This window comes from Salmo salar, chromosome 17 (genome assembly GCF_965601325.2).
Source record: "Salmo salar chromosome 17, fSalSal1, whole genome shotgun sequence".
Lineage (NCBI taxonomy): Eukaryota > Metazoa > Chordata > Actinopteri > Salmoniformes > Salmonidae > Salmo > Salmo salar.
In genome coordinates, this window is record NC_138307.1 from 75,581,033 (window position 1) to 75,607,118 (window position 26,086).

The 26,086-nt window shown below is 45.2% G+C and overlaps 1 protein-coding gene across 1 annotated transcript in view; it reads left to right on the top strand.

Annotated features, from left to right (window-relative positions):
• nel (NEL protein) overlaps positions 1 to 25,581 on the top strand; it is a 174,985-nt gene extending 149,404 nt beyond the window's left edge. The window contains exons 19-20 of the mRNA NM_001140146.1: positions 23,968 to 24,195; positions 25,026 to 25,581. Coding sequence (NP_001133618.1) covers positions 23,968 to 24,195; positions 25,026 to 25,067 — 270 coding nt within the window. The 3' untranslated portion in view covers positions 25,068 to 25,581. The remainder of the gene's footprint in view (positions 1 to 23,967; positions 24,196 to 25,025) is intronic.
• The last annotated feature ends 505 nt before the right edge of the window (positions 25,582 to 26,086 follow it).

Below are 26,086 nucleotides of genomic sequence, written 5' to 3' on the forward strand. Positions count from 1 at the left end.
TACTGAGTTACTGGAGTAGTAAAGGATAGTACCCGTACATACTGAGTTACTGGGGTAGTGGAGGATAGTACCAGTACATACTGAGTTAATGGGGTAGTGGAGGATAGTACTAGTACATACTGAGTTACTGGGGTAGTGGAGGATAGTACCAGTACATACTGAGTTACTGGGGTAGTGGAGGATAGTACCCATACATACTGAGTTACTGTGGTAGTGGAGGATAGTACCCACACATACTGAGTTACTGGGGTAGTGGAGGATAGTACCAGTACATACTGAGTTACTGGGGTGGTGGAGGATAGTACCAGTACATACTGAGTTACTGGGGTAGTGGAGGATAGTACCAGTACATACTGAGTTACTGGGGTAGTGGATTATAGTACCCGTACATACTGAGTTACTGGGGTAGTGGAGGATAGTACCAATACATACTGAGTTACTGAGGTAGTGGAGGATAGTACCACTACATACTGAGTTACTGAGGTAGTGGAGGATAGTACCAGTACATACAAAGTTACTAGGGTAGTGGAGGATAGTACCAGTACATACTGAGTTACTAGGGTAGTGGAGGATAGTACCAGTACATACTGAGTTACTGGGGTAGTGGAGGATAGCACCAGTACATACTGAGTTACTGGGTAGTGGAGGATAGTACCCATACATACTGAGTTACTGGGGTAGTGGAGGATAGTACCAGTACATACTAAGTTACTAGGGTAGTGGAGGATAGTGCCAGTACATACTGAGTTACTGGGTAGTAGAGGATACTACCCATACATACTGAGTTACTGGGGTAGTGGAGGTAAGTACCCATACATACTGAGTTACTGAGGTAGAGGAGGACAGAACCCGTACATACTGAGTTACTGGAGTAGTGGAGGATAGTACCCGTACATACTGAGTTACTGGGGTAGTGGAGGATTGTACCAGTACATACTGAGTTAATGGGGTAGTGGAGGATAGTACCAGTACATACTGAGTTACTGGGGTATTGGAGGATAGTACCAGTACATACTGAGTTACTGGGGTAGTGGAGGATAGTAACAGTACATACTGAGTTACTGGGGTAGTGGAGGATAGTACCAGTACATACTGAGTTATTGGGGTAGTGGAGTATAGTACCCGTACATACTGAGTTACTGGGGGAGTGGAGGATAGTACCAATACATACTGAGTTACTGAGGTAGTGGAGGATAGTACAAGTACATACTGAGTTACTGAGGTAGTGGAGGATAGTACCAGTACATACTGAGTTACTAGGGTAGTGGAGGATAGTACCAGTACATACTGAGTTACTAGGGTAGTGGAGGATAGTACCAGTACATACTGAGTTACTGGGGTAGTGGAGGATAGTACCAGTACATACTGAGTTACTGGGTAGTGGAGGATAGTACCAGTACATACTGAGTTACTAGGGTAGTGGAGGATAGTACCAGTACATACTGAGTTACTAGGGTAGTGGAGGATAGTACCAGTACATACTGAGTTACTGGGTAGTGGAGGATACTACCCATACATACTGAGTTACTGGGGTAGTGGAGGATAGTACCCACACATACTGAGTTACTGGGGTAGTGGAGGATAGTACCAGTACATACTGAGTTACTGGGGTGGTGGAGGATAGTACCAGTACATACTGAGTTACTGGGGTAGTGGAGGATAATACCAGTACATACTGAGTTACTGGGGTAGTGGAGTATAGTACCCGTACATACTGAGTTACTGGGGGAGTGGAGGATAGTACCAATACATACTGAGTTACTGAAGTAGTGGAGGATAGTACAAGTACAAACTGAGTTACTGAGGTAGTGGAGGATAGTACCAGTACATACTGAGTTACTAGGGTAGTGGAGGATAGTACCAGTACATACTGAGTTACTAGGGTAGTGGAGGATAGAACCAGTACATACTGAGTTACTGGGGTAGTGGAGGATAGTACCAGTACATACTGAGTTACTGGTTAGTGGAGGATAGTACCCATACATACTGAGTTACTGGGGTAGTGGAGGATAGTACCAGTACATACTGAGTTACTATGGTAGTGGAGGATAGTACCAGTACATACTGAGTTACTGAGTAGTGGAGGATACTACCCATACATACTGAGTTACCGGGGTAGTGGAGGATAGTACCTCTACATACTGAGTTACTGGGTAGTGGAGGACAGAACCCGTACATACTGAGTTACTGGAGTAGTGGAGGATAGTACCCTTACATACTGAGTTACTGGGGTAGTGGAGGATAGTACCAGTACATACTGAGTTACTGGGGTAGTGGAGGATAGTACCAGTACATACTGAGTTAATGGGGTAGTCGAGGATAGTACCAGTACATACTGAGTTACTGGGGTAGTGGAGGATAGTACCAGTACATACTGAGTTACTAGATTAGTGGAGGATAGTACCAGTACATACTGAGTTACTGGGGTAGTGGAGGATAGTACCAGTACATACTGAGTTACTGGGGTAGTGGAGGATAGTACCAGTACATACTGAGTTATTGGGGTAGTGGAGGATAGTACCCATACATACTGAGTTACTGTGGTAGTGGAGGATAGTACCAGTACATACTGAGTTACTGGGGTGGTGGAGGATAGTACCAGTACATACTGAGTTACTGGGGTAGTGGTGGATAGTACCAGTACATACTGAGTTACTGGGGTAGTGGAGGATAGTACCAGTACATACTGAGTTACTAGGGTAGTGGAGGATAGTACCAGTACATACTGAGTTACTGGGGTAGTGGAGGATAGTACCAGTACATACTGAGTTACTGGTTAGTGGAGGATAGTACCCATACATACTGAGTTACTGGGGTAGTGGAGGATAGTACCAGTACATACTGAGTTACTAGGGTAGTGGAGGATAGTACCAGTACATACTGAGTTACTGGGTAGTGGAGGATACTACCCATACATACAGAGTTACTGGGGTAGTGGAGGATAGTACCCATATATACTGAGTTACTGAGGTAGTGGAGGACAGAACCCGTAAATACTGAGTTACTGGAGTAGTGGAGGATAGTACCCGTACATACTGAGTTACTGGGGTAGTGGAGGATAGTACCAGTACATACTGAGTTAATGGGGTAGTGGAGGATAGTACCAGTACATACTGAGTTACTGGGGTATTGGAGGATAGTACCAGTACATACTGAGTTACTGGGGTAGTGGAGGATAGTACCAGTACATACTGAGTTACTGGGGTAGTGGAGGATAGTACCAGTACATACTGAGTTATTGGGGTAGTGGAGTATAGTACCCGTACATACTGAGTTACTGGGGGAGTGGAGGATAGTACCAATACATACTGAGTTACTGAGGTAGTGGAGGATAGTACAAGTACATACTGAGTTACTGAGGTAGTGGATGATAGTACCAGTACATACTGAGTTACTAGGGTAGTGGAGGATAGTACCAGTACATACTGAGTTACTAGGGTAGTGGAGGATAGAACCAGTACATACTGAGTTACTGGGGTAGTGGAGGATAGTACCAGTACATACTGAGTTACTGGGTAGTGGAGGATAGTACCCATACATACTGAGTTACTGGGGTAGTGGAGGATAGTACCAGTACATACTGAGTTACTAGGGTAGTGGAGGATAGTACCAGTACATACTGAGTTACTGGGTAGTGGAGGATACTACCCATACATACTGAGTTACTGGGGTAGTGGAGGATAGTACCTCTACATACTGAGTTACTGGGGTAGTGGAGGACAGAACCCGTACATACTGAGTTACTGGAGTAGTGGAGGATAGTACCCGTACATACTGAGTTACTGGGGTAGTGGAGGATAGTACCAGTACATACTGAGTTACTGGGGTAGTGGAGGATAGTACCAGTACATACTGAGTTACTGGGGTAGTGGAGGATAGTACCCATACATACTGAGTTACTGTGGTAGTGGAGGATAGTACCCACACATACTGAGTTACTGGGGTAGTGGAGGATAGTACCAGTACATACTGAGTTACTGGGGTGGTGGAGGATAGTACCAGTACATACTGAGTTACTGGGGTAGTGGAGGATAGTACCAGTACATACTGAGTTACTGGGGTAGTGGATTATAGTACCCGTACATACTGAGTTACTGGGGTAGTGGAGGATAGTACCAATACATACTGAGTTACTGAGGTAGTGGAGGATAGTACCACTACATACTGAGTTACTGAGGTAGTGGAGGATAGTACCAGTACATACTGAGTTACTAGGGTAGTGGAGGATAGTACCAGTACATACTGAGTTACTAGGGTAGTGGAGGATAGTACCAGTACATACTGAGTTACTGGGGTAGTGGAGGATAGTACCAGTACATACTGAGTTACTGGGTAGTGGAGGATAGTACCCATACATACTGAGTTACTGGGGTAGTGGAGGATAGTACCAGTACATACTGAGTTACTAGGGTAGTGGAGGATAGTGCCAGTACATACTGAGTTACTGGGTAGTAGAGGATACTACCCATACATACTGAGTTACTGGGGTAGTGGAGGATAGTACCCATACATACTGAGTTACTGAGGTAGTGGAGGACAGAACCCGTACATACTGAGTTACTGGGGTATTGGAGGATAGTACCAGTACATACTGAGTTACTGGGGTAGTGGAGGATAGTACCAGTACATACTGAGTTACTGGGGTAGTGGAGGATAGTACCAGTACATACTGAGTTATTGGGGTAGTGGAGTATAGTACCCGTACATACTGAGTTACTGGGGGAGTGGAGGATAGTACCAATACATACTGAGTTACTGAGGTAGTGGAGGATAGTACAAGTACATACTGAGTTACTGAGGTAGTGGAGGATAGTACCAGTACATACTGAGTTACTAGGGTAGTGGAGGATAGTACCAGTACATACTGAGTTACTAGGGTAGTGGAGGATAGAACCAGTACATACTGAGTTACTGGGGTAGTGGAGGATAGTACCAGTTCATACTGAGTTACTGGGTAGTGGAGGATACTACCCATACATACTGAGTTACTGGGGTAGTGGAGGATAGTACCCACACATACTGAGTTACTGGGGTAGTGGAGGATAGTACCAGTACATACTGAGTTACTGGGGTAGTGGAGTATAGTACCCGTACATACTGAGTTACTGGGGGAGTGGAGGATAGTACCAATACATACTGAGTTACTGAGGTAGTGGAGGATAGTACAAGTACAAACTGAGTTACTGAGGTAGTGGAGGATAGTACCAGTACATACTGAGTTACTAGGGTAGTGGAGGATAGTACCAGTACATACTGAGTTACTAGGGTAGTGGAGGATAGAACCAGTACATACTGAGTTACTGGGGTAGTGGAGGATAGTACCAGTACATACTGAGTTACTGGGTAGTGGAGGATACTACCCATACATACTGAGTTACTGGGGTAGTGGAGGATAGTACCCACACATACTGAGTTACTGGGGTAGTGGAGGATAGTACCAGTACATACTGAGTTACTGGGGTGGTGGAGGATAGTACCAGTACATACTGAGTTACTGGGGTAGTGGAGGATAGTACCAGTACATACTGAGTTACTGGGGTAGTGGAGTATAGTACCCGTACATACTGAGTTACTGGGGGAGTGGAGGATAGTACCAATACATACTGAGTTACTGAGGTAGTGGAGGATAGTACAAATACAAACTGAGTTACTGAGGTAGTGGAGGATAGTACCAGTACATACTGAGTTACTAGGGTAGTGGAGGATAGTACCAGTACATACTGAGTTACTAGGGTAATGGAGGATAGAACCAGTACATACTGAGTTACTGGGGTAGTGGAGGATAGTACCAGTACATACTGAGTTACTGGTTAGTGGAGGATAGTACCCATACATACTGAGTTACTGGGGTAGTGGAGGATAGTACCAGTACATACTGAGTTACTATGGTAGTGGAGGATAGTACCAGTACATACTGAGTTACTGAGTAGTGGAGGATACTACCCATACATACTGAGTTACCGGGGTAGTGGAGGATAGTACCTCTACATACTGAGTTACTGGGTAGTGGAGGCCAGAACCCGTACATACTGAGTTACTGGAGTAGTGGAGGATAGTACCCGTACATACTGAGTTACTGGGGTAGTGGAGGATAGTACCAGTACATACTGAGTTACTGGGGTAGTGGAGGATAGTACCAGTACATACTGAGTTAATGGGGTAGTCGAGGATAGTACCAGTACATACTGAGTTACTGGGGTAGTGGAGGATAGTACCAGTACATACTGAGTTACTAGATTAGTGGAGGATAGTACCAGTACATACTGAGTTACTGGGGTAGTGGAGGATAGTACCAGTACATACTGAGTTACTGGGGTAGTGGAGGATAGTACCAGTACATACTGAGTTATTGGGGTAGTGGAGGATAGTACCCATACATACTGAGTTACTGTGGTAGTGGAGGATAGTACCAGTACATACTGAGTTACTGGGGTGGTGGAGGATAGTACCAGTACATACTGAGTTACTGGGGTAGTGGAGGATAGTACCAGTACATACTGAGTTACTGGGGTAGTGGAGGATAGTACCAGTACATACTGAGTTACTAGGGTAGTGGAGGATAGTACCAGTACATACTGAGTTACTGGGGTAGTGGAGGATAGTACCAGTACATACTGAGTTACTGGGTACTGGAGGATAGTACCCATACATACTGAGTTACTGGGGTAGTGGAGGATAGTACCAGTACATACTGAGTTACTAGGGTAGTGGAGGATAGTACCAGTACATACTGAGTTACTGGGTAGTGGAGGATACTACCCATACATACTGAGTTACTGGGGTAGTGGAGGATAGTACCCATACATACTGAGTTACTGAGGTAGTGGCGGACAGAACCCGTACATACTGAGTTACTGGAGTAGTGGAGGATAGTACCCGTACATACTGAGTTACTGGGGTAGTGAAGGATAGTACCAGTACATACTGAGTTAATGGGGTAGTGGAGGATAGTACCAGTACATACTGAGTTACTGGGGTATTGGAGGATAGTACCAGTACATACTGAGTTACTGGGGTAGTGGAGGATAGTACCAGTACATACTGAGTTACTGGGGTAGTGGAGGATAGTACCAGTACATACTGAGTTATTGGGGTAGTGGAGTATAGTACCCGTACATACTGAGTTACTGGGGGAGTGGAGGATAGTACCAATACATACTGAGTTACTGAGGTAGTGGAGGATAGTACAAGTACATACTGAGTTACTGAGGTAGTGGAGGATAGTACCAGTACAAACTGAGTTACTAGGGTAGTGGAGGATAGTACCAGTACATACTGAGTTACTAGGGTAGTGGAGGATAGAACCAGTACATACTGAGTTACTGGGGTAGTGGAGGATAGTACCAGTACATACTGAGTTACTGGGTAGTGGAGGATAGTACCCATACATACTGAGTTACTGGGGTAGTGGAGGATAGTACCAGTACATACTGAGTTACTAGGGTAGTGGAGGATAGTACCAGTACATACTGAGTTACTGGGTAGTGGAGGATACTACCCATACATACTGAGTTACTGGGGTAGTGGAGGATAGTACCTCTACATACTGAGTTACTGGGGTAGTGGAGGATAGTACCAGTACATACTGAGTTAATGGGGTAGTGGAGGATAGTACCAGTACATACTGAGTTACTGGGGTATTGGAGGATAGTACCAGTACATACTGAGTTACTGGGGTAGTGGAGGATAGTACCAGTACATACTGAGTTACTGGGGTAGTGGAGGATAGTACCAGTACATACTGAGTTATTGGGGTAGTGGAGTATAGTACCCGTACATACTGAGTTACTGGGGGAGTGGAGGATAGTACCAAGACATACTGAGTTACTGAGGTAGTGGAGGATAGTACAAGTACATACTGAGTTACTGAGGTAGTGGAGGATAGTACCAGTACATACTGAGTTACTAGGGTAGTGGAGGATAGTACCAGTACATACTGAGTTACTAGGGTAGTGGAGGATAGAACCAGTACATACTGAGTTACTGGGGTAGTGGAGGATAGAACCAGTACATACTGAGTTACTGGGGTAGTGGAGGATAGTACCAGTACATACTGAGTTACTAGGGTAGTGGAGGATAGTACCAGTACATACTGAGTTACTGGGTAGTGGAGGATACTACCCATACATACTGAGTTACTGGGGTAGTGGAGGATAGTACCTCTACATACTGAGTTACTGGGGTAGTGGAGGACAGAACCCGTACATACTGAGTTACTGGAGTAGTGGAGGATAGTACCCGTACATACTGAGTTACTGGGGTAGTGGAGGACAGTACCAGTACATACTGAGTTACTGGGGTAGTGGAGGATAGTACCAATACATACTGAGTTACTGGGGTAGTGGAGGATAGTACCAGTACATACTGAGTTACTGGGGTAGTGGAGGATAGTACCAGTACATACTGAGTTACTGGGGTAGTGGAGGATAGTAGCAGTACATACTGAGTTACTGGGGTAGTGGAGGATAGTACCAGTACATACTGAGTTACTAGGGTAGTGGAGGATAGTACCAGTACATACTGAGTTACTGGGGTAGTGGAGGATAGTACCAGTACATACTGAGTTACTGGGTACTGGAGGATAGTACCCATACATACTGAGTTACTGGGGTAGTGGAGGATAGTACCAGTACATACTGAGTTACTAGGGTAGTGGAGGATAGTACCAGTACATACTGAGTTACTGGGTAGTGGAGGATACTACCCATACATACTGAGTTACTGGGGTAGTGGAGGATAGTACCCATACATACTGAGTTACTGAGGTAGTGGCGGACAGAACCCGTACATACTGAGTTACTGGAGTAGTGGAGGATAGTACCCGTACATACTGAGTTACTGGGGTAGTGAAGGATAGTACCAGTACATACTGAGTTAATGGGGTAGTGGAGGATAGTACCAGTACATACTGAGTTACTGGGGTATTGGAGGATAGTACCAGTACATACTGAGTTACTGGGGTAGTGGAGGATAGTAACAGTACATACTGAGTTACTGGGGTAGTGGAGGATAGTACCAGTACATACTGAGTTATTGGGGTAGTGGAGTATAGTACCCGTACATACTGAGTTACTGGGGGAGTGGAGGATAGTACCAATACATACTGAGTTACTGAGGTAGTGGAGGATAGTACAAGTACATACTGAGTTACTGAGGTAGTGGAGGATAGTACCAGTACATACTGAGTTACTAGGGTAGTGGAGGATAGTACCAGTACATACTGAGTTACTAGGGTAGTGGAGGATAGAACCAGTACATACTGAGTTACTGGGGTAGTGGAGGATAGTACCAGTACATACTGAGTTACTGGGTAGTGGAGGATAGTACCCATACATACTGAGTTACTGGGGTAGTGGAGGATAGTACCAGTACATACTGAGTTACTAGGGTAGTGGAGGATAGTACCAGTACATACTGAGTTACTGGGTAGTGTAGGATACTACCCATACATACTGAGTTACTGGGGTAGTGGAGGATAGTACCTCTACATACTGAGTTACTGGGGTAGTGGAGGATAGTACCAGTACATACTGAGTTAATGGGGTAGTGGAGGATAGTACCAGTACATACTGAGTTACTGGGGTATTGGAGGATAGTACCAGTACATACTGAGTTACTAGGGTAGTGGAGGATAGAACCAGTACATACTGAGTTACTGGGGTAGTGGAGGATAGAACCAGTACATACTGAGTTACTGGGGTAGTGGAGGATAGTACCAGTACATACTGAGTTACTAGGGTAGTGGAGGATAGTACCAGTACATACTGAGTTACTGGGTAGTGGAGGATACTACCCATACATACTGAGTTACTGGGGTAGTGGAGGATAGTACCTCTACATACTGAGTTACTGGGGTAGTGGAGGACAGAACCCGTACATACTGAGTTACTGGAGTAGTGGAGGATAGTACCCGTACATACTGAGTTACTGGGGTAGTGGAGGACAGTACCAGTACATACTGAGTTACTGGGGTAGTGGAGGATAGTACCAATACATACTGAGTTAATGGGGTAGTGGAGGATAGTACCAGTACATACTGAGTTACTGGGGTAGTGGAGGATAGTACCAGTACATACTGAGTTACTGGGGTAGTGGAGGATAGTAGCAGTACATACTGACTTACTGGGGTAGTGGAGGATAGTACCAGTACATACTGAGTTACTAGGGTAGTGGAGGACAGTACCAGTACATACTGAGTTACTGGGGTAGTGGAGGATAGTACCAGTACATACTGAGTTACTGGGTACTGGAGGATAGTACCCATACATACTGAGTTACTGGGGTAGTGGAGGATAGTACCAGTACATACTGAGTTACTAGGGTAGTGGAGGATAGTACCAGTACATACTGAGTTACTGGGTAGTGGAGGATACTACCCATACATACTGAGTTACTGGGGTAGTGGAGGATAGTACCCATACATACTGAGTTACTGAGGTAGTGGCGGACAGAACCCGTACATACTGAGTTACTGGAGTAGTGGAGGATAGTACCCGTACATACTGAGTTACTGGGGTAGTGAAGGATAGTACCAGTACATACTGAGTTAATGGGGTAGTGGAGGATAGTACCAGTACATACTGAGTTACTGGGGTATTGGAGGATAGTACCAGTACATACTGAGTTACTGGGGTAGTGGAGGATAGTAACAGTACATACTGAGTTACTGGGGTAGTGGAGGATAGTACCAGTACATACTGAGTTATTGGGGTAGTGGAGTATAGTACCCGTACATACTGAGTTACTGGGGGAGTGGAGGATAGTACCAATACATACTGAGTTACTGAGGTAGTGGAGGATAGTACAAGTACATACTGAGTTACTGAGGTAGTGGAGGATAGTACCAGTACATACTGAGTTACTAGGGTAGTGGAGGATAGTACCAGTACATACTGAGTTACTAGGGTAGTGGAGGATAGAACCAGTACATACTGAGTTACTGGGGTAGTGGAGGATAGTACCAGTACATACTGAGTTACTGGGTAGTGGAGGATAGTACCCATACATACTGAGTTACTGGGGTAGTGGAGGATAGTACCAGTACATACTGAGTTACTAGGGTAGTGGAGGATAGTACCAGTACATACTGAGTTACTGGGTAGTGTAGGATACTACCCATACATACTGAGTTACTGGGGTAGTGGAGGATAGTACCTCTACATACTGAGTTACTGGGGTAGTGGAGGATAGTACCAGTACATACTGAGTTAATGGGGTAGTGGAGGATAGTACCAGTACATACTGAGTTACTGGGGTATTGGAGGATAGTACCAGTACATACTGAGTTACTAGGGTAGTGGAGGATAGAACCAGTACATACTGAGTTACTGGGGTAGTGGAGGATAGAACCAGTACATACTGAGTTACTGGGGTAGTGGAGGATAGTACCAGTACATACTGAGTTACTAGGGTAGTGGAGGATAGTACCAGTACATACTGAGTTACTGGGTAGTGGAGGATACTACCCATACATACTGAGTTACTGGGGTAGTGTAGGATAGTACCTCTACATACTGAGTTACTGGGGTAGTGGAGGACAGAACCCGTACATACTGAGTTACTGGAGTAGTGGAGGATAGTACCCGTACATACTGAGTTACTGGGGTAGTGGAGGACAGTACCAGTACATACTGAGTTACTGGGGTAGTGGAGGATAGTACCAATACATACTGAGTTAATGGGGTAGTGGAGGATAGTACCAGTACATACTGAGTTACTGGGGTAGTGGAGGATAGTACCAGTACATACTGAGTTACTGGGGTAGTGGAGGATAGTAGCAGTACATACTGACTTACTGGGGTAGTGGAGGATAGTACCAATACATACTGAGTTACTGGGGTAGTGGAGGACATTACCAGTACATACTGAGTTACTGGGGTAGTGGAGGATAGTACCAGTACATACTGAGTTACTGGGGTAGTGGAGGATATTACCAGTACATACTGAGTTACTGGGGCAGTGGAGGATAGTACCAGTACATACTGAGTTACTGGGGTAGTGGAGGATAGTACCAGTACATACTGAGTTACTGGGGTAGTGGAGGAGGGTACCAGTACATACTGAGTTACTGGGGAAGTGGAGGAGAGTACCAGTACATACTGAGTTACTGGTATAGTGGAGTATAGTACCCATACATACTGAGTTACTGAGGTAGTTGAGGATAGTACCAATACATACTGAGTTACTGAGGTAGTGGAGGATAGTACCCGTACATACTGAGTTACTAGGGTAGTGGAGGATAGTACCAGTACATACTGAGTTACTAGGGTAGTGGAGGATAGTACCAGTACATACTGAGGTACTGGGGTAGTGGAAGATAGTACCAGTACATACTGAGTTACTGGGGCAGTGGAGGATAGTACCAGTACATACTGAGTTACTGGGGCAGTGGAGGATAGTACCAGTACATACTGAGTTACTGGGGTAGTGGAGGATAGTACCAGTACATACTGAGTTACTGGGGTAGTGGAGGACAGTACCCGTACATACTGAGTAACTGGAGTAATGGAGGATAGTACCCGTACATACTGAGTAACTGGGGTAGTGGAGGATTGTACCAGTACATACTGAGTTACTGGGGTAGTGGAGGATTGTACCAGTACATACTGAGTTATTGGGGTAGTGGAAGATAGTACAAGTACATACTGAGTTACTGGGGTAGTGGAGGATAGTACAAGTACATACTGAGTTACTGGGGTAGTGGAGGATAGTACCCGTACATACTGAGTTACTGGGGTAGTGGAGGATAGTACCCGTACATACTGAGTTACGGGGTAGTGGAGGATAGTACCAGTACATACTGAGTTACGGGGTAGTGGAGGATAGTACCAGTACATACTGAGTTACTGGGGTAGTGGAGGATAGTACCAGTACATACTGAGTTACTGGGTAGAGGAGGATAGTACCAGTACATACTGAGTTACTGGGGTAGTGGAGGATAGTACCAGTACATACTGAGTTACTAGATTAGTGGAGGATAGTACCAGTACATACTGAGTTACTGGGGTAGTGGAGGATAGTACCAGTACATACAGAGTTACTGGGGTAGTGGAGGATAGTACCAGTACATACTGAGTTACTGGGGTAGTGGAGGATAGTACCCATACATACTGAGTTACTGGGGTAGTGGAGGATAGTACCAGTACATACTGAGTTACTGGGGTAGTGGAGGATAGTACCAGTACATACTGAGTTACTGGGGTAGTGGAGGATAGTACCAGTACATATTGAGTTACTGGGGTAGTGGAGGATAGTACCAGTACATACTGAGTTACTGGGGTAGTGGAGGATAGTACCAGTACATACTGAGTTACTGGGGTAGTGGAGGATAGTACCAGTACATACTGAGTTACTGGGGTACTGGAGGATAGTACCAGTACATACTGAGTTACTGTTGTAGTGGAGGATAGTACCAGTACATACTGAGTTACTGCGGTAGTGGAGGATAGTACCAGTACATACTGAGTTACTGGGGTAGTGGAGCATAGTACCCATACATACTGAGTTACTGGGGTAGATGAGGATAGTACCCATACATACTGAGGTACTGAGGTAGTGGAGGATAGTACCAGTACATGCTGAGTTACTAGGTTAGTGGAGGATAGTACCAGTACATACTGAGTTACTGGGGTAGTGGAGGATAGTACCAGTACATACTGAGTTACTGGGGTAGTGGAGGATAGTACCAGTACATACTGAGTTATTGGGGTAGTGGAGGATACTACCAGTACATACTGAGTTACTGGGTAGTGGAGGATAGTACCCATACATACTGAGTTACTGGGGTAGTGGAGGATAGTACCAGTACATACTGAGTTACTGGGGTAGTGGAGGATAGTACCAGTACATACTGAGTTACTAGGGTAGTGGAGGATAGTACCAGTACATACTGAGTTACTGGGTAGTGGAGGATAGTACCCATACATACTGAGTTACTGAGGTAGTGGAGGATAGTACCCATACATACTGAGTTACTGGGGTAGTGGAGGATAGTACCCGTACATACTGAGTTACTGAGGTAGTGGAGGATAGTACCAGTACATACTGAGTTACTGGGGTAGTGGAGGATAGTACCCATACATACTGAGTTACTGGGGTAGTGGAGGATAGTACCAGTACATACTGAGTTACTAGGGTAGTGGAGGATAGTACCAGTACATACTGAGTTACTGGGGTTGTGGAGGATAGTACCAGTACATACTGAGTTACTGGGGTAGTGGAGGATAGTACCAGTACATACTGAGTTACTTGAGTAGTGATGTAAGGGATGGAAATGAATGTAGCCCACAAGCCAGGCTAGTAGTGTTCAGACCAGGCTAGTAGTGTTCAGACCAGGCTAGTTGTGTTCAGACCAGGCTAGTAGTATTCAGACCAGACTAGTTGTGTTCAGACCAGGCTACTAGTACTCAGACCAGGCTAGTAGTATTCAGACCAGGCTAGTAGTGTTCAGACCAGACTAGTTGTGTTCAGACCAGACTTGTATTGTTCAGACTAGTAGTGTTCAGACCAGGCTAGTAGTGTTCAGACCAGGCTAGTAGTGTTCAGACCAGACTAGTAGTGTTCAGACCAGGCTAGTAGTATTCAGACCAGGCTAGTAGTGTTCAAACCAGGCTAGTAGTATTCAGATCAGACTAGTAGTGTTCAGACCAGACTAGTAGTATTCAGACCAGGCTAGTTGTGTTCAGACCAGGCTAGTAGTGTTCAGACAAGACTAGTTGTGTTCAGATTATTTGTGTTCAGACTAGTTGTGTTCAGACTAGTAGTGTACAGACTAGCTGTGTTCAGACCAGGCTAGTAGTGTTCAGACTAGTAGTGTTCAGACCAGGCTAGTAGTATTCAGACCAGGCCAGTAGTATTCAGACCAGGCCAGTAGTGTTCAGACCAGGCTAGTAGTATTCAGACCAGGCCAGTAGTATTCAGACCAGGCTAGTAGTATTCAGACCAGGCTAATAGTGTTCAGACTAGTAGTATTCAGACCAGGCTAGTAGTGTTCAGACCAGGCTGGTAGTATTCAGACTAGTTGTGATCAGACCAGGCTAGTAGTGTTCAGACAAGACTAGTTGTGTTCAGACCAAGCTAGATGTGTTCAGACCAGGCTAGTAGTGTTCAGACTAGTTGCGTTCAGACCAGGCTGGTAGTGTTCAGATCAGGCTAGTAGTGTTCAGACCAGGCTAGTAGTGTTCAGACTAGTTGTGTTGAGACTAGTAGTGTTCAGACCAGGCTAGTAGTGTTCAGGCTAGTAGTGTTCAGACCAGGCTAGTTGTGTTCAGACCAGACTAGTTGTGATCAGACCAGACTAGTAGTGTTCAGACCAGGCTAGTAGTGTTCAGACCAGGCTAGTACTGTTCAGACCAGGCTAGTTGTGTTCAGACCAGACTAGTTGTGATCAGACCAGACTAGTAGTGTTCAGACCAGGCTAGTAGTGTTCAGACCAGGCTAGTACTGTTCAGACCAGGCTAGTTGTGTTCAGACCAGGCTAGTAGTGTTCAGACTAGTTGCGTTCAGATTATTTCTGTTCATACTAGTAGTGTTCAGACCTGGTTAGTAGTGATCAGACAAGACTAGTTGTGTTCAGATTATTTGTGTTCAGACTAGTTGTGTTCAGACCAGGCTGGTAGTGTTCAGACCAGGCTAGTAGTGTTCAGACCATGCTAGTAGTTTTCAGACCAGACTAGTTGTGTTGACTAGTAGTGTTCAGACCAGGCTAGTAGTGTTCAGACCAGGCTAGTAGTGTTCAGACCAGGCTAGTTGTGTTCAGACCAGACTAGTTGTGATCAGACCAGACTAGTAGTGTTCAGACCAGGCTAGTAGTGTTCAGACCAGACTAGTTGTGTTGAGACTAGTAGTGTTCAGACCAGGCTAGTATTGTTCAGACAAGACTAGTTGTGTTCAGGTTATTTGTGTTCAGACTAGTTGTGTTCAGACCAGGCTGGTAGTGTTCAGACCAGGCTAGTAGTGTTCAGACCAGGCTAGTAGTGTTCAGACCAGACTAGTTGTGTTGAGACTAGTAGTGTTCAGACCAGGCTAGTAGTGTTCAGGCTAGTAGTGTTCAGACCAGGCTAGTTGTGTTCAGACCAGACTAGTTGTGATCAGACCAGACTAGTAGTGTTCAGACAAGGCTAGTAGTGTTCAGACCAGGCTAGTACTGTTCAGACCAGGCTAGTTGTGTTCAGACCAGGCTAGTAGTGTTCAGACTAGTTGCGTTCAGATTATTTGTGTTCATACTAGTAGTGTTCAGACCTGGCTAGTAGTGTTCAGACAAGACTAGTTGTGTTCAGATTATTTTGTGTTCAGACTAGTTGTGTTCAGACCAGGCTAGTAGTGTTCAGACTAGTGGTATTCAGACCAGGCTAGTAGTGTTCAGACCAGGCTAGTAGTGTTCAGACTAGTTGTATTCAGACCAGGCTTGTAGTGTTCAGACTAGTTGTGTTCAGACCAGACTAGTAGTGTTCATACTAGTAGTGTTCAGACTAGACTAGTAGTGTTCAGACCAGGCTCATAGTGTTCAGACTAGTAGTGTTCAGACCAGGCTAGTAGTGTTCAGACCAGGCTAGTAGTGTTCAGACCAGGCTAGTAGTATTCAGACCAGGCTAGTAGTATTCAGACCAGGCTAGTAGTGTTCAGACAAGGCTAGTTGTGTTCAGACCAGACTAGTAGTGTTCAGACCAGGCTAGTAGTATTCAGACCAGGCTAGTAGTATTCAGACCAGGCTAGTAGTGTTCAGACCAGGCTAGTTGTGTTCAGACCAGACTAGTAGTGTTCAGACCAGGCTAGTTGTGTTCAGACCAGACAAGTAGTATTCAGACCAGGCTAGTTTTGTTCAGACCAGGCTGGTAGTGTTCAGACCTTGACTAGCAGTGTTCAGACCAGACTAGTTGTGATCAGACCAGGCTAGTAGTGTTCAGACAAGTAGTATTCAGACCAGGCTAGTTGTGTTCAGACCAGGCTGGTAGTGTTCAGACCAGACAAGTAGTATTTAGACCAGGCTAGTAGTGTTCAGATCAGGCTAGTAGTGTTCAGACTAGCTGTGTCCAGACCAGGCTAGTAGTGTTCAGACTAGTAGTGTTCAGACCAGGCTAGTACTGTTCAGACCAGGCTAGTACTGTTCAGACCAGGCTAGTTGTGTTCAGGCTAGTAGTGTTCAGACTAGTTGCGTTCATACTAGTAGTGTTCAGACCTGGCTAGTAGTGTTCAGACAAGACTAGTTGTGTTCAGATTATTTTGTGTTCAGACTATTTGTGTTCAGACCAGGCTAGTAGTGTTCAGACTAGTGGTATTCAGACCAGGCTAGTAGTGTTCAGACCAGGCTAGTAGTGTTCAGACTAGTTGTATTCAGACCAGGCTTGTAGTGTTCAGACTAGTTGTGTTCAGACTAGTAGTGTTCAGACTAGACTAGTAGTGTTCAGACCAGGCTCATAGTGTTCAGACTAGTAGTGTTCAGACCAGGCTAGTAGTGTTCAGACCAGGCTAGTAGTATTCAGACCAGGCTAGTAGTGTTCAGACAAGCCTAGTTGTGTTCAGACTAGTAGTGTTCAGACCAGGCTAGTAGTATTCAGACCAGGCTAGTAGTATTCAGACCAGGCTAGTAGTGTTCAGACAAGGCTAGTTGTGTTCATACCAGGCTAGTAGTGTTCAGACCAGGCTAGTAGTGTTCAGACAAGTAGTGTTCAGACCAGGCTATTAATGTTCAGACCAGGCTAGTAGTATTCAGACCAGGCTAGTAGTATTCATACCAGGCTAGTAATGATCAGACTAGTAGTGTTCAGACCAGACTAGTTGTCATCAGACCAGGCTAATTGTGTTCAGACCAGACAAGTAGTTTTCAGACCAGGCTAGTAGTGTTCAGACCAGACAAGCAGTATTCATACCAGGCTAGTAGTGGTCAGACCAGACTAGCAGTGTTCAGACCAGACTAGTTGTGATCAGACCAGGCTAGTAGTGTTCAGACCAGACAAGTAGTATTCAGACCAGGCTAGTTGTGTTCAGACCAGGCTGGTAGTGTTCAGACCAGACAAGTAGTATTTAGACCAGGCTAGTAGTGTTCAGATCAGGCTAGTAGTGTTCAGACTAGCTGTGTTCAGACCAGGCTAGTAGTGTTCAGACTAGTAGTGTTCAGACCAGGCTAGTAGTATTCAGACCAGGCTAGTAGTGTTCAGACCAGACTAGTAGTTTTCAGACCAGACTAGTAGTTTTCAGACCAGGCTAGTAGTGTTCAGACTAGTAGTGTTCAGACCCGACTAGTAGTGTTCAGACCCGACTAGTAGTGTCCAGACCCGACTAGTAGTGTTCAGACCCGACTAGTAGTGTTCAGACCCGACTAGTAGTGTTCAGACCCGACTAGTAGTGTTCAGACCAGACTAGTAGTGTTCAGACCAGACTAGTAGTGTTCAGACCAGACTAGTAGTGTTCAGACTAGGCTAGAGAATCTCTGTCTTTTGAACTATCACATGGCCCAGATTTTGGTACTGCATGTTTGTTAGGCTGGTACCATGCCAGTAGATGAACCCTCAGCAGGCCCAGTGCCAGCAGAGTAGACGCTGATTAGTTTTCAGTGACATACTGTATGGAGGAGAAAGAGGTAGACCCAGAATGTGGCTCTTGAGAATCCTGAGTGCGTCAGTGCTATGGGTATTCAGACTGTTCTGGACTGGATGCTTCTGTCTTGTTGTTGTGAGACAAGGGCTTTAAAGTCTACCAATCCCAATGGAATCAGAAAAGTTCAGCGAACATATGGCAGTAAATCTCCCTGTGCTATCGACCGGTGCCAAGCTTGCCTTTCTGCATCTCTCTCTCTTTCTATCTCTCTTTCTCATTACTCACTCTCTGCCTTTCTCTGTCTCTCTCTCTGCCTTTCTCTCTGCCTTTCTCTCTGCCTTTCTCTCTGCCTTTCTCTCTGCCTTTCTCTCTCTCTCAAACTCAAGCTGCTTTATTGGCATGAAAACCATTGCATCAATATTGCCAAAGTAACAATGTAGACAACAATGTAGACAACAATGTAGACAACAATGTAGACAACAATGTTTACAACAATGTAGACAACAATGTTGACAACAATGTAGACAACAATGTAGACAACAATGTAGACAACAATGTTTACAACAATGAAGACCAGAACAGCCCTTAGAACAGCCCTCTCTCTGTCTCTCTGTCTGTCTCTGTCTCTCTCTCTGTCTCTCTCTCTCTGTCTCTCTCTCTGTCTCTGTCTCTCTCTGTCTCTGTCTCTCTCTCTCTGTCTCTTTCTCTGTCTCTCTTTCCAGTCTCTCTCTCTCTCTCTCTCTGTCTCTCTCTCCCTCCTGGAGTGCAGCCTCCAGTAGAGAGTGAGAGAGAGAGAGAGTGAGAGTTAGAAAACTAGTCGTGTATTCCCAGCTGCTTGTGTCTAAACCTCTAGGTGTGTTCTTCCATTCCCTCTCAGCCTAGCTAAACCATCCATTCTCTGAGGGCTCACTTCACATTTAAATGTCAAATTGAACCTTTATTTAACTAGGCAAGTCAGTTAAGAACAAATTCTTAACTGACGGCCAAACCCGGACGACGCTGTGCCAATTGTGCGCCACTCTATGGGACTCCCAATCACGGCCATATGTGATCATCCTGGATTTCGACACCAGGGAGTGTAGTGACGCCTCTTGCACTTAAATCACCTCAAGATGCTCCCACGGATAGTTCGCTTCATCTGCAAACACATTCTCAAAAAAGTTGTGGGGCTCTGATGAATAATGTCTTTGTCCAAATGGTTTGGATTATATAGCTACATTTATAAACAGGGTGGGTCGAGCCCTGAATGCTGATTGCTTACAGCCATAGTATATCAGACCGTATACCACGGGTATGACAAAACATAAACTAATTATTATAAAACTAATTATTTTTGGTAACCAGTTTATAGTAGTAATAAGGCACCTTGGGGGGTTTTAGTTTATGGCCAATATACCACAGCTAAGGGATGTATCCAGAACAGCCCTTAGCCGTGGTATATTGGCCATATACCACACCCCCTCAGGCCTTATTGCTTAAATATATTCTGTTAAACAGCATAACGAAAAGTTCATTTAAAAACACACACTGATTGTAAGGAGACATAAAAGCTAGTCTGAAGACTGAAAGCTGCTGAGTTGAGACAGTCGGTTCTCCCTCCAACTCACAGTTCCATGAGCCAATGAATTGCACCATGTAAGGTCCTGTGTGTAGCTGGTGTAGAGAGTCAGGCGCAGGACAGCAGATATGAGTAGAACAACACCAGGTCTGTAAGGTCCTGTGTGTAGCTGGTGTAGAGAGTCAGGCGCAGGACACCGACATACGCGTGCGTGCGTGCGTGCGTGCGTATGTCGGTGTAATGAGATTTGTAAGTGCTTTATCCTTTGTGAACCAGGAAGCCGTAGAGACATACCAACCCAGTCAGCACTGCATCTGTTATGTTGTACTGGGTAGGAGGGGGGAGAGAGGGAGAAGAGAGGAGAAGGGAGTGGAGAGAAAGAGAGAGAAAGAGAGAGAGAGAGTGGTGAATGGGAGAGACTGACCCATTTCTCTGTGGCTCAGAGAGAAGACCTGGAGAGACTGGACGAACTTTCTAGATCGTACATACATGACTTGATACTTTACATGGCTACAGTAGCTACAGTGGTTATCATGCTGTTCTTGTAGAGAATAAAGCTTTCGCTTATCGCTTTTTCCCTCCCGCCCCCGACAAAAATATTCCTATTAAATGTTGATTGCAACAAAAGGACAAGCAATGAAAATTGAGGTAGTGTTATATTTTTTCTCCAATAGTAATTTGCATTTTAATATCTGTGCTGCTGCTAAATGAGGCATATCATTAATCATGAATAGAAAACAGTTTCACGGTAGTTTGAGATGTGACTTGGTGATAAGGGATATGAATCTCTCAAACGCACACACACACGCACACGCACACACGCACATGCGCACGCGCACGCATACGCACACGCACACAGAGATTCAGACACACAGAGATTCACACACACAGAGAGAGAGAGATTCAGACACACAGAGACATATACTCTCTCTCTCTCTCTCTCTCTCTCTGTCATGTTGCTAAATGCACATTAACACATTGATCCATAGTGAGGTGTCAGCCATCTGCCAGACAGATTCATCTTTTAAACATTCACACTTTCAATTCAATTAAGGGCTCATCAATAATCTCTGGGGGGAAACATGAGAACAAGTCTTCCAGGTAATCTCAACGCAGTGAGAAATTATTTAGGAGAGAGAGAGAGAGAGAGAGAGAGAGAGAGAGAGAGAGAGAGAGAGAGAGAGAGAGAGAGAGAGAGAGAGAGGTACTCTCAGCATTGCCTACTGTATGTGTTGGCTACTGTAGCAGGCTTGTTACTGCAGCACATCTAACTGTTACTGTAGCAGGTCTAACTGTTACTGTAGCAGGTTTGTTACTGTAGCAGGTCTGTTACTGTAGCACATCTAACTGTTACTGTAGCAGGTTTGTTACTGTAGCACATCTAACTGTTACTGTAGCAGGTGTGTTACTGTAGCAGGTGTAACTGTTACTGTAGCACATCTAACTGTTACTGTAGCAGGTCTGTTACGGTAGCAGGTCTAACTGTTACTGTAGCAGGTCTGTTACTGTAGCAGGTCTGTTACTGTAGCACATCTAACTGTTACTGTAGCAGGTTTGTTACTGTAGCACATCTAACTGTTACTGTAGCAGGTCTGTTACGGTAGCAGGTCTAACTGTTACTGTAGCAGGTCTGTTACTGTAGCAGGTCTAACTGTTACTGTAGCAGGTCTGTTACTGTAGCAGGTATGTTACTGTAGCAGGTCTGTTACTGTAGTAGGTCTGTTACTGTAGCACATCTAACTGTTACTGTAGCAGGTTTGTTACTGTAGCACATCTAACTGTTACTGTAGCAGGTTTGTTACTGTAGCACATCTAACTGTTACTGTAGCACATCTAACTGTTACTGTAGCAGGTGTGTTACTGTAGCACATCTAACTGTTACTGTAGCAGGTCTGTTACGGTAGCAGGTCTAACTGTTACTGTAGCAGGTCTAACTGTTACTGTAGCAGGTCTGTTACTGTAGCAGGTCTGTTACTGTAGCACATCTAACTGTTACTGTAGCAGGTTTGTTACTGTAGCACATCTAACTGTTACTGTAGCAGGTCTGTTACGGTAGCAGGTCTAACTGTTACTGTAGCAGGTCTGTTACTGTAGCAGGTCTAACTGTTACTGTAGCAGGTCTGTTACTGTAGCAGGTATGTTACTGTAGCAGGTCTGTTACTGTAGTAGGTCTGTTACTGTAGCACATCTAACTGTTACTGTAGCAGGTCTGTTACAGTAGCAGGTCTAACTGTTACTGTAGCAGGTCTGTTACTGTAGCACATCTAACTGTTACTGTTGCAGGTCTGTTACAGTAGCAGGTCTAACTGTTACTGTAGCAGGTCTAACTGTTACTGTAGCAGGTCTGTTACTGTAGCAGGTCTAACTGTTACTGTAGCAGGTCTAACTGTTACTGTAGCAGGTCTGTTACTGTAGCAGGTCTAACTGTTACTGTAGCAGGTCTGTTACTGTAGCAGGTCTAACTGTTACTGTAGCAGGTCTGTTACTGTAGCAGGCCTAACTGTTACTGTAGCAGGCCTAACTGTTACTGTAGCAGGTCTAACTGTTACTGTAGCAGGCCTAACTGTTACTGTAGCAGGTCTAACTGTTACTGTAGCAGGTCTGTTACTGTAGCAGGCCTAACTGTTACTGTAGCAGGTCTAACTGTTACTGTAGCAGGTCTGTTACTGTAGCAGGTCTAACTGTTACTGTAGCAGGTCTGTTACTGTAGCAGGTCTAACTGTTACTGTAGCAGGTCTGTTACTGTAGCAGGTCTAACTGTTACTGTAGCAGGTATGTTACTGTAGCAGGTCTGTTACTGTAGCAGGTCTGTTACTGTAGCAGGCCTAACTGTTACTGTAGCAGGTCTGTTACTGTAGCAGGTCTAACTGTTACTGTAGCAGGTCTAACTGTGTTTCAGCTGATCAGTATTCCACTGAGTGTCTGTGGCCTTTATCCAGGGCCGTCCAAATGGAGTGAGGCAGGGGGAAAGGCCATGGGAGGAGCTGGGGTGATGTGTGGGGGAGACTGGAAGGGCAACAGAGGGTTCTGAGATGGGATGGCTGTAGTTTCTGACATGTGAAGACTGTAGAGAGGAGGTCAGCTGGAGAGACTGTTGATGAGATGGGAGGGCTGTAGTTTCTGACATGTGAAGACTGTAGAGAGGAGGTCAGCTGGAGAGACTGTTGATGAGATGGGAGGGCTGTAGTTTCTGACATGTGAAGACTGTAGAGAGGAGGTCAGCTGGAGAGACTGTTGATGAGATGGGAGGGCTGTAGTTTCTGACATGTGAAGACTGTAGAGAGGAGGTCAGCTGGAGAGACTGTTGATGTGATGGGGGCTGTAGTTTCTGACATGTGAAGACTGTAGAGAGGAGGTCATAGCTGGAGAGACTGTTGATGAGATGGGAGGGCTGTAGTTTCTGACTTGTGAAGACTGTAGAGAAGAAGTCAGCTGGAGAGACTGTTGATGAGATGGGAGGGCTGTAGTTTCTGACATGTGAAGACTGTAGAGAGGAGGTCAGCTGGAGAGACTGTTGATGAGATGGGGGGGCTGTAGTTTCTGACTTGTGAAGACTGTAGAGAGGAGGTCAGCTGGAGAGACTGTTGATGAGATGGAGGGCTGTAGTTTCTGACTTGTGAAGACTGTAGAGAAGAGGTCAGCTGGAGAGACTGTTGATGAGATGGGAGGGCTGTAGTTTCTGACATGTGAAGACTGTAGAGAGGAGGTCAGCTGGAGAGACTGTTGATGAGATGGGGGGCTGTAGTTTCTGACTTGAGAAGATGTAATAGCTGGAGAGACTGTTGATGAGATGTTTTTGTCTCCTTGGGTTGAAGTTGTGGTGCTTTGAAAAGAAAATGGACAGTAAAGCATCATTGTTCTTGTTTTTGTCCCAGAGTGGAGAGGTGGACTGCTGGCCCGTTTCCTGCCCTCCAGTGGTGGACTGTGAGTTTACCCAGGTGCCCGAGGGGCAGTGCTGCCCACGCTGCGTCACCGACCCCTGCCAGGCTGATACCGTCCGTAACGACATCACCAAGACGTGTGTGGACGAGAACGGACTGACGCGCTTCAGCGGAGCCGCCTGGACCAAACACAGAACAGAATGCACCCTCTGCCAGTGCAAGGTGAGACAGAGAGGATCATGGGAATACACACACAGACAGTGGGAGAAAGACACACATTGATATACTGTATGTACTCACACATACTGATGAATGGTCTTATACAGACAGACAGATACACCGACACACGTTTACACACATAGTGGGAGCGTGACACACACACACACACACACATTTACACACACAGTGGGAGCCTGACACACACACACACACACACACACACACACACACACACACACACACACACACACACACACACACACACACACACACACACACACACACACACACACACACACACACACACACATTTACACACAGAGTGGGAGCCTGACACACACACACACACACACATTTACACACAGAGTGGGAGCCTGACAAAGTCAGACACTTCCAGAAAGGGGTGTAGGGGAACAAAAACCCTTTCAGACAGGAACAACAACCTGAGTCAGTTGAATAACAATCAATCTTCCTTTTTAGACAGGAGTGCTGAATGACTGATGAAGCACACACACTCACTCACACACACACACACACAATGAGTTGCCAGGCGCAAGGTATTTGACACCCCTTTTCTTTGCTCTCTCTGTCTGTGTTGGAGGAGCTGGAGACATAGAACGTCCAAGGCCTTTCAGACAGAAACAACAACCTGAGTCAGTTCAATAACAACTCCTTTTTAGACAGGAGAACTGAATGACTAAAGAAGCACACACACACACACTCGTTATGTTCACGCACTCACACACACACAATGCAGACATTGCAATTGAATGCTCCTTGCTTTGAGTGACAGCTTCTTCTCTCTCTCTCTCTCTCTCTCTCTCTCTCTCTAGAACGGACATGTCTGTTGTTCAGTGGACCCCCTGTGCCTTTAGTCTGGCTCAGACAGAAAGATAGTGAGAGAGAGCTCTACAGTGCATCTATCTTTGTACAGTCTCAGCTTTAATAAGAACTGAAACCCCTCCCCCAACCTTTTAACGTCTTTATACCAAATACCACCTGAACCCACCATTCCCAGTGGATGGATGGCCTGCCAGCCCAACTCCAACCCCTGGTAGCCATGGACAGACTAGTGGATGGTAACATGTTGTGAAATAAAGTCATTTCTTCTGATTGTGTTAAGAAACCTAAAGAAGTATCTGTATTCAGTGTTCACCCCTTTCTGCCCGTCTTTCGTTTTGTAAAGGAAAAGGACCTTGGTATTTGTGAAAAGTAATGTTCTGGACTTTCTCCACTCCTTTTCTGTGTACGTTCAGTTTTCTTGTTTGCTTCTGTATTATGGACTTCTGTTTGTTCAGGGTTTAATTGAATTTATTTGATGGCTTGGTATTGTGTATTGATGAAATAAAGATGTCCATTAAAAAGTGGGACTGGTTTTCCCTCTCTGTATGCGATGTGGGTTTGTTTTATAATTCCACTCCTTCCCTATGGAGCTGAGCTGAGGGGGAGGCTGCCATAAAAAACTCTATGTGTGTAATATGCGTATCACTGCATGTCACGTGTCACTACAAACTGATCCACATGCTGTTTACTTAACGCTGTTATCTCTCTTTCTTTCCTTCACATATTTTCTCTCCATAACCCCTGAATCTCTCTCTTACTCTTTCTTTCTCTCTCTCTCTCTCTCTCTTGCTTTCTCTCTTTCTCCCTCTCTCTCATAAGTTATCTGTGTACAGTAGATCTGAATCCCGTCTTGGATTAAGTCCATATGTGTGAAATTTCTCAGTACCAGCCACCATAGACAAGGCTGGGATACGTTGGCCCACTTTTATCTCTCCTCTCCTCCCTGGTGACCATTTGTTGGTTTAACTCTCTAATCCACAACAGTATTATTGTGGATAAACGGCAGAAATGATTGAATCCTCCAATGCTGAACAGTATCAAGCCTGGTCCA